Genomic DNA, 10,487 nt, shown 5'->3' with positions numbered 1-10,487 from the left:
GTAGATCTACCAATCTCGTTCAGAGTCAGTAGGCGGTGTATTCATTCAATACGTTCGCTTTATTAAATTCGTACAATTTATTCAAAGCTAGTAGGTCTACCATTCAGAATTGGGCATTGGTATATCTACTCTAGAGCAGAATGTCACAAGTTCAAGTCCCCAGCAACTCCAAGCTGCCGCTGCTGAGAACAAGGTTCTTTTTATACCTGAACTGCTCAGATGTGAGTCACTCTGAATAAGAGCATCTGCTAAATCACATATTAGAAAAAATGTAAATCAATAGGGGGCGTATGCAATATGTTTAATTTGTTTAATTTGTTTAGAACCGGTAGGTCTACCATTCTCGTTCAAAATCAATAGGGGGCGTATTCATTCAATAAGTTCACCTTGTTAAATTCGTTTAATTTGTTCAAAACAAATAGGTCTACCGATCGCATTTAGAATCAGGAGGTGGCAGCTCAGTAGCTAAGACATTGGACTGAGGATCAGACGGTCAAGTTCAAATCCCAGCACCCCCCAAGCTGCCACTACTGGTCTCTTGAGCAAGGCCCTTAACTGCTCAGTTGCAAACAACTCTGGATAAAAAAACGTTGACCAAATTCCATAATCATTATAATCATTCAATATGTTTAATTTATTCAACTTTGTTCAGAATCAGTAGGGGGCATATTGATCCAATATGTTCACTTAGTGTGTTAAATTCATTCAATTAGTTCAGTAAGTCTAACAAGTAGGTCTACCAATCTCCTTCAGAATCAGGAGGTGGTAGCAACGTTTAAGGCTTTGGACTCTGGATTGGAAACTGCCACTGTAGGGCCCTTCATCAAGGCCCTTAAAACGCAACTGAAGTCGTTCTGGATAAGGGCATCTAAAAATGGCATAAATATAAATGTAAATCAGTAGGGGGCGTAGTCATTCTACCAGTCTTGTCCAGAATTAGTAAAGGGACGTATTCGTTCGCCCAACCAACCAATGACAAGCTCTCCTTCACAGCCTCCAAATAAGTCATGTTTTATTTGGCTGAGACTTGAGTGACTCTAAAAAATGTTCATTTACATTTTACATTTATGGCATTTGGCAGACATTTGCAGTTATCCAGAGCAGTCGAGGGTTAAGGGCCTTGCTCAAGGGCCCAGCAGTGGCAGAACAATTATTCAGTACATGGAAGTGAATAAGAAAGAAAGAAAGAAAGAAAGAAAGAAAGAAAGAAAGAAAGAAAGAAGTGAAATAATTCACTCATACGATTTGATCAAAAACACTGATATGTTTACAAATGAAACATCACTAATGTTCAGTATAATTTAGTTTATTGACACTTACCTGCTACCAGCTGTGACACCAGTTGGTTTTTCCCATTGAGGATGTTGACCGAGATGTTTTTTGATGATTGCAAGAAAAGTGGACTGCCCTATATAAAGAGAACAAAAAAAACCCCATCAATCAGGCTGGTTTGACAGAACTGCATTTCCCATGAGCCACTGCACACAACTTCTTACAGGTCACATGAAAATTTGCAGCTGTTTCACATTTATGGTTGATAAGCACTTTATTTAGTCTCAAACTCATGTGTTTACATTGGTTCTTCAATGCTTGTCTTATCCAGATGTTCTCCTGGCTTCATGTTCCATGCTTCAGGATCTGGAGATAATTTCTTTGTCTCGTTTCATGTTTGGTTTTTCCCCTCATCTGCATTGCACATAAATCGATCTTCACGTCAGGTTTATAAGGTAGACATCAGGGTCTAATCCAGATCATTGAACCATCAATTAAATCTGGTGTTGGTCATGTAATGGATTGATCCATGGGGACTGTGTCCAGTATGTGGTTGTGTTACAGTCCAGTGTATGTAACAATTCACTGTATGAATAAGTATTGGGACGGCTGCCTTTTCCCAGCAATATGTGCTTCTTACCCAACTTTTAGCACAAATTTGAAGGCACATAATTGTATCTGACATCTCTGGATGCTGTAGAATGAAATTTTCCCTCCACTTGAACTACGAGACCCAAACGTGCTCCAGCATTACGATGTCCCTGTGCACAAAGCCAGCTTCATGAAGAGCTGCTTTAAATGGTCTAGAATGGAAGATCTCCTTCTATAGAGCTTCAACCCTGTTGAACACCTTTGGGATGAATGTGAACGCTGACTGCACCCCAGGAACCTCTACTAACACACATTCTTGTAGCTGAATGAATCTCCACAAAATCTAGTGGAACATCTTCCCAGAAGAGTGGAGCTCATTATGACAGTAAATGTCGACTGAATGTGGAATGGGATGTTCAAAAAGCACATCCTGTACCAATGTAATAATCAGGTGTCCAAATCCAAAACTTGCCTTGATAGTGTACATTGAGTAAAATTAAGCGTCCTCTGATAATTCTCCTATGACTGTAAAAAGCTCATCAAAAATTTCATGATGTGTTTTCCACATTCCTGATTACCTATAAAACAAGATGTTAATTATATAATATAAAACAAAAAAAGCCTATAATCCTGGTATCCTCGACGAGGCTTTATGCTGGGAGAGAGTCAGATCACACCAGGATGAATTATGAATGGTATCTACAATTTCCATTTCTGCCAGACTCCCTCACCACCACAGTCAAACATGGAGGTGGAAGCTTAATGGTCTGTGGTTGTTTTGTAGCAGGGAATGTTGTGGAAAGTGAAAGGAATCCTGAACCAACATGGAGTGTTTTCTATCATGGAATTTCCCACCCAGTCCAACTGAACTGCTCTGGGATGAACTGGATCACAAGAAAGAATCTCCAAATACTAAAGAACATCTTCAGCGAGCTTTACAAGAAGCAAAGAGTTTCAGCTGAATGTTTGGACATATGAGTGTCAGAATGCTGAGATTGTGTTAAGCTGTTCTTCCTGCTAACGGAGGATTTTTCACTAAACATAAAGTGGAACATCTGGATATTTATAGATTTGTTTGGTCAGAGTACATTTTTATATTGTTGCATTACTGAGTTTTTTGCATAGAAACAAAAGTAGGGTGAAACTTTCAATTATTGTCTCATGGGAAACATGTAGATATCTTGTGTACCTTTGAAAAGGGAAATAGATTATTTCTATGGAATACTAAGTGATAAGTATGAAGGCAAATGATACCTTCTGAATTCTAAGGTAGAAAATACACAATTAATTCCAGACGTTTCTTTTTCCCCATCTTTTTCATCCTGGGGCAAATAAATAAAGCAAACAAGAGACTAATGCAGTCCATCTTTTCCTCATCACCTCTGGATGGTTTGTTTCTAATCTCAGAGCTCCATTGTCATTCAGTTCGCTCCTTCTCAGTGTTTCACTCGTTCTCCCGCCTGCTCTCTCTATCGCATTTGCTAATAGATGGATAAGATAAGACCTGCACCTGCACATTATCAATTCATCCATAAGCTCTACGCTTACTGACCACACAGGCGTGATTTGGATGCGAGGATGCGATGGAGGGACGGTGTGTCCAGAGTTCATGGTACTCACCGATCTGGACTGGATTTCTTTGGCATACAGAGGCTGGAGGAACTCGGAGTCACCTTCTAGTTTCAGACCTCTCTCGGTGATTCTCAGGTGACCCATGCCATCCTAAAAAAGAGAAAAGAACGAAAGAAAGAGAAGTGTTGGTTAGCGGCGTTCTTTCTACGTTCATACGAAACGAATCGATCTAACGTGACAGTAATTCCATCGAACTACTGAGCGACTGCAAGCGAACGAATGGCATGCTTACTCATCATCATCACATCGATGGGGAGGAGAAGAAAAAGAAAAAAAAAACATCAAGAGTTTTCATCATCGCGATGACAGCAGCTGGCGTAATTAAATTGCGTTCACAAACATGCAGCTCGGCTATCCATCACCGGCTCGCGTGAAAAGTATCTGCCATAATCTCTTCAGAAATCCTCCTTCATTACTCTTCGTTATCCATTAATAAGACACGTTAACACACGCCGCCAGGGCTAACTACAGGAACAAACGTGCACGTGTTGAAGATCTCGCGAACTGGAAGGCGAACAAGGGGCTTCGATACGTGCGGCAGGAGTTTGCTCTGATTACGGTTTGACATGAGCGTTGATGGACACTTTAAGAACGGCGTAATGAGTATCAAGACCTCTAATTCTCAGAGGATTTCAACTGATCAGTGTGTCAATGCCAATTTTGTACACGGTACACACACACACTCAATTATGCCAAAGCTACACACCTTTTTACCGCTTTTCTAAATAGAAAATAGCGGGTTCTGTTTAATATACAATTCAATATAAATCATATTCGGGATACTTTTTGAAATTGTAGATTGCAGGAAATTTTGCAGGAACATTACTTTGAATATTACATGGCATTGTGATTATAATGCAACACAATAAGTTAAATAGTTTTGCACTGAACAATATACGCTGCCTGGACACCAAGTTTTAAAACACCTGACTTTCCCACCCATATGTGGTTCCTCTTCATACTTTGCTCACAATGTTGAAGGCATGGAATTTTTCCTTCACTTGAACTAGGAAACCCAAACCTGTTCCAGCATGACAATGCCTCTGTGCACAAAGCCAGCTCTATGAAGGTCTGCTTTCCATGGTTTGGAGTCGAAGATATCTCGCGAGAGAGCTATAATCGCTACTGAACACCTTCGGGATAAAGTAGAACACTGACTGCACACCAGGCCTTCTCACCTCACCTACATCAGCATGCTTAAATCTCCACAAGTACACTCCGACATCTAGTTGAACATATTTCCAGAAAAATGGAGGTTGTTATAAGAGCAAATGGGAACTGTGGAATGGGATGTTCAAAGAATTTCCATGGGCATATCCAATGATGTTAGGAATCTGGTACACCCCTGGAGCACAGAGAGTTAAGGGCCTTGTTTAAGGGCCCCAAGATTGGCAGCTTGGCGATACCGAGTCTTGAACTCCTGACCAGTAACCCAGAGCCTCAACCACTGAGCTCCCACCAATGCAACAAGCAATTTTGCATATCCCAGTTTGTCCGGTAACTGGGTTCAGAGCTTAGGGTCAGCAATGGAATGTCGCCCCTGGAGGGTTTAACTGCCTTGCTCAAGGGTCCAACAGTGGAAGCTTGACAGTGCTGGGACTTGAACCCCTAACGTTATGATCAGGTATCGAGAGCCTTAACCAATGAAATACCACTGCCCTCGAAGGATCTGCTTTCTATTGGTTGGAGTGGAAGATCTCCTACTATAGAGCCCCAACCCTGTTAAACATGAACACTGACTGCACCCCAGGCCTCCTCACTTCACCTACATCAGTACCTGACTTTTGTGTCTTAATGAATCTAGTGGAACAGCTTTCCAGATGTGTGGAGGTTATTATAACAGCAAATGTGGGCTTCACGTGGAATGGGATGTTCACAAAGATACCGATCAGGATCCAGTACATACAGGTGCAGTATAATAACCATAACATTACAGGATGGATGAAAAAAGTGATTTCTTTCCAGGCCACTTGAAAGTTATACAGAACACACATCTGAATCGGTGCTGTGAAGCTTAGAGTCTCTGGAGCAGAGATAATCTTTTGCCTCGGCATGTCCCTACTTGTCAGTCTGCCCACCTTCATCATCAGATCTCTCGCATTGAATTCGAATCCAAGTCCTCCGTTTTCAGCATATTGTGATTGTGATGCGGCTGCCCTGTGACCAGCTGAGCAGCTTCTCTGACAGACTCTTCATAATTGGCATGCAGAATTGGCCTGGCACTGAGCTACTCTCTGAAACGACTGCATCACTGACACTGGGAGAAAAAAAAGGCTATGAGCCTGCTTTGCTGTGCTTTGGTATTTGGCATGGGGATCGTGATAGTTCAAGTGTGTGTGAGAGAGAGAGAGAGAGAGAGAGAGAGAGAGAGAGAGAGAGAGAGAGAGAGAGAGAGACATGTTCTGCTTCAATACAAGCAGCTGACAAGAACTCGGGTTTGGAAGCAATCCTGAGTTTATTTTTTTTGTGTGTTTGCAGTCTAGAACGAAACACACACTCTCTGATGAAGTGAATCCTTTCTCTTTTTTTTTTAAATACGGAGCTGGAGAGAATGCAGAGAAGAGGAGTCGAGAAGAGGGATGAATTATTCAGCATAGACACTCACTGGCTGGCGGAAAGGCCTGCAAATTCTCAGGTGGTCTGTATGTGTGGTTGTGTGTGGGGTTGTGTGTGTGTGTGTGTGTGTGTGTGTGTGTGTGTGTGTGTGTGCACGTGACGTCGCCATGGCAAGATAAACTCCGTCAGGAATCAGACGTCACGTACGCCACAGTTTACGCAGCATAAAAGAGTAAATTGATTTCCACTCTGCAAACCGTGCTTGAGCTGCACTGTAACACCGCATGCAGACTGATATTTATTGCATACCGGAGTGAACCGTGTGCGTGTGTGTGTGTGCAAACGGAGTGTGAAGGTGAACCAGGAGAAGCCTGAAAGTTGAAGGTCTGGCAAAGAGACATTTTCTCGCTTTTTATCCACTGATGCAACTTTGATGGTGGCGAGCCGGGAAAAAGGAGAGACCCGTGTCTGACACGTACCTGCTACATCCGGAGCGGCGCTTAGGAATAGCAAGAATAGCGATGGCAGGTGGTAAAAAAGTCTGCTTTTGTTCGTATGACCGTGTCAGTCATCAGAACTACATATGCATCACTTTCCTGTGAGCCTCAATTCTCAAGTGTACGACAACTGAAAGAAGAAAGAAGATACAGTGTAAAGCAAAAACACAGTGAGCAGAAAAAGACCCTTTTGTGTATGTTTTGTATGATTCCGGTGCATATGAGCTGTATATCTACTTCAAAATAAACAACGCTAGCACAAAGCTGGAGCTGGTCATTAAGGTTTGAGAGGTCTATTTTTGGCAGCATTGAGAGGTTTAATTGTATTCCTTGTTTATACATGAAGGATACAAGGATTGAATCTGAAAGACTTAAAAAGCTACGCAAGTCTTTCTGAGATTGTTGTTGCTGTGTATTTCTGGTTAAATCATCGTAAATTTTTATTTCTGGTATTTGTACAACACACATATCCAGACTGATTCACTATTATACCACCACCACTCATCAAAATGCTACTCCCACCACTATGCTTCTTTATGGTGCCCCCTCTCATATGTTTTAATTATGGTGCTCTTACCACTGTACTTCACAATGGTGCCCCCTCTATGATACTTCTTTATGGTGGTCCCATCACCATGCTTCTTTATGGAGCCCCCATCTACCATGTTTTATTATGGTGCTCCCACCACCTTGCACCCTTATGGTGTTCTTGTCAACATGCTTAACTATGTTCCTGCTAACAAGGTGATTCACCATGCTGCTCCCATCACCTTGATTTACTGTGATTCTTCCACTATTATGCTCCCACCACCATGCTTTACCATGGTGCTCACACGATTATGCTCCCACCACTATGCTTTACCATGGTGCTCACACTATTATGCTCACACCACCATGCTTTACTATGGTGCTCACACTATTATGCTCCCACCACCATGCTTTACCATGGTGCTCACACTATTATGCTCCCACCACCATGCTTTACCATGGTGCTCACACTATTATGCTCACACCACCATGCTTTACTATGGTGCTCACACTATTATGCTCCCACCACCATGCTTTACCATGGTGCTCACACCATTATGCTCCCAACACCGTTCTCTTCACTGCTTTTCATTATGGTGACCCTGTTCTTAATGTTCCTTTGAGGATATGTGGAAAAATAATTTTGTTTCAAACATGATCATTACCATCTGAATCACTGACAAATCGGTTTAGTTTGAAATAAGTCTGCTGTTCCTAAAGATTATTCTGTTTCTTTATGCTTCTTTGTGAAAAGTGATCTCAGATGATTGCACTGCAGTACCCTGAGAACTTGAGGGAGATCCTTCACCTACACAGTGCTCATATTTATACATACAAATAAACAGCATGTAAATGTAATGTCCATGTACTCCTCACTCCTTCTCCTAGCCAGGCTGTGAAATGTCCTCTGCTTCACCGGCGAAAAAAATCATCAGCAAAGTTACAACACTGTACAATTTTTTTTTTCATTACGTCAATGCGTATCCTGCCTTCACGCTCATCGTCCTGTTTTCGCTCGAGGACGGGAGCGGTGACCCAGAATGGATCATCGCTCAGTTACTCAGAGTCAGCACAGCCTTGCTGAGGAACATCTCACCAACCCACTGCAATGCACTCACACGCTCACCAGGGATTCATAGTTTTTACTAAATCACCTGTATTCCTTCCTTCTTTTCCTGTATTTTAGAGTGCACTGCGTTCTTGGCAACCTTGACTCGCGGGGATCCGAGATTGTTTTTAATACGAAATTATATTACATGACACGCAGGCAAATGGAATCTGCCGTGCCGACGGTGCTGAGCTGAAAGGACGCAATGCACTCACAATACAATCTGTACCGAAATCAATCTGACGAAAGACAGGCAACGTTAAAAACACACTGATGTCTATAGTATAGTGTTTACACTCAGGTGTGCTGTTTTTTGTGATGCTGTAGCAATTGACAGAAGGTGAGTTCAAATGAGGGAAAATTTCATGCTACTGTATCCAAAGGCATCCAGTACAACTGTCTGTCTGTCTGTCTATCTATCTATCTATCTATCTATCTATCTATCTATCTATCTATCTATCTATCTATCTATCTATCTATCTATCTATCTATCTATCTATCCATCCATCCATCCATCCATCCATCCATCCATCCATCCATCCATCCATCCATCCATCCATCCATCCATCCATCCATCCATCTATGGTTGTGAAAGCATTAAAACCGCTTCATAAAAAAAGTCTACTAAAAATTAATTTGGTTATTTTGAGAAAAAAATAGCCTATTATGATATAGCCTAATTCTTTATTTTTTTAATATATAATAATTTAAATAATTATTAAAGAATTAATATTTAATACATTATTTATAAAAAAATAACTACATTATTTTGATCAATATTAAAACAGTAATTCTTACATTATTAATACATAATTATAATATGATATATAATAATAATAATCTATTTATATAATATATACATTGTCTTCCAATATAATAATAAAAACCTCAAAATGTTTATAAATCTACATAAAATTAAATATTGTTATGTAATTCTATAATAAACCCAATTCTCACTTTTCATTAGATAGTATATCTGTTATAGTTTTATACATGATCTATATATGTTCACTCTCAGCTAGTGTGTGAAAGATTTCAGGTTGCACTGTTGAATACACCGAATGTTGAATAAATGATCATCACTGCACCAAAAACCTACAAGTAGGAATCAGACGAAACACTGTGAAATCTTACTAACAATCCGGAGATAATTGCTTTAAAAACATAATCACAGAACCCGTGCGCTCCGGTTTCCCCTCCATCCCGCTGTGGGGTAATAAGCCTTCTGGCGGAGAGCAGCGAAACCTCACCCCCTCAGTCGCAAATAAACGAGGCTGACAGAATCTGGGAAGCCGATTTCACCTGAGCCTGCAGGTGATAGCCAGCATGCTAGCTGTGTTGACACACACTGATAGCTATCAACGGAATTGCCTTTTGTGCCACTTCGACCGTCGGGATCGCTCTTCGAATTCAGCGGAGTCGCTGCGAGACGATCCGTCATACAAAGCGCCCATCAAGAGCAGAGAGGAGAGGAGTAGATGGTGAAGGCGAATCAGCTGTGTGAATTAAGACACTGCAAACGCTGAGACGTTTCAGATACACACGGCCCCCACTGAGGATCATCCGTCTCCATCCAGACAGCACTGATAAACAGAGATAACATTCATCATCTATTCCATCATATTTATAAACCCTTATAAAGACACTACTTTTACATCAACTTAACATCCTGCAGCTCAATGCTTTCCTTATGTACCATATGATCAGTTCAGTTAGGTACATGATTATTAGTGAGATCAATGAGACTCAGGACCAGGAGGACCATCTCGAAGCTGTTTGGTATTAAGGGGTTTAGAAACTATGCAACACAAATGAAACTCATCCTTCCATTCTGACCAGTTCACTCCATTCCAACTCTAAACTCATCACTGACCATGTCTTCATGAAGCTGGTTTTGTGCAGAGGAACTCTGCCATCCTGGAAGTACTTGGACCCCATTATTTGCACCTGGAGGAAGTTTACCAAGTCAGTCATCTATCCTGGTAAGAAGTTTCCAGACAACATATGGAAATTTAGACCTGCCAGAATTATCCTGGATGGAGTTATCTTCAGTTGGAGGCCACTTGCTACAGCTGAGGATGGTTCCAAATAACCAGTCTAAAGAATCCTGTGGAGGATTAAAGCCTAGATACATGAGGATAAATTTTGAATGTGATTAATGTGGATGGTTTGTTTCATTCAAGTGTCCATCAGTAAACATTTGATAACCTCAAGGATGAATGAACATCCAGATGAGGATGGGTTTGCTTTTAAGTCTGGTTTCTCTAAAGCTTTTCTCATCAGTCCATCTCAAGGTCTTTTCT

General features: G+C 41.2%; 1 protein-coding gene across 4 annotated transcripts in view; it reads right to left on the bottom strand.

Annotated features, from left to right (window-relative positions):
• The window catches only part of sgcd (sarcoglycan, delta (dystrophin-associated glycoprotein)), a 170,045-nt gene that overhangs the window by 34,018 nt on the left and 125,540 nt on the right, over window positions 1-10,487 (bottom strand). For all 4 annotated transcript variants that reach the window (XM_046868470.1, XM_046868469.1, XM_046868467.1 and 1 more), the window contains exons 3-4: window positions 3,484-3,585; window positions 1,321-1,408 (exon numbers count right to left, since the gene is read on the bottom strand). In XM_046868470.1, the coding sequence (XP_046724426.1) occupies window positions 1,321-1,408; window positions 3,484-3,585 (190 nt within the window). The remainder of the gene's footprint in view (window positions 1-1,320; window positions 1,409-3,483; window positions 3,586-10,487) is intronic.

Source organism: Silurus meridionalis, chromosome 15 (assembly GCF_014805685.1).
Source record: "Silurus meridionalis isolate SWU-2019-XX chromosome 15, ASM1480568v1, whole genome shotgun sequence".
Classification (NCBI taxonomy): domain Eukaryota; kingdom Metazoa; phylum Chordata; class Actinopteri; order Siluriformes; family Siluridae; genus Silurus; species Silurus meridionalis.
This window is presented reverse-complemented; position numbering and strand designations above follow the sequence as displayed.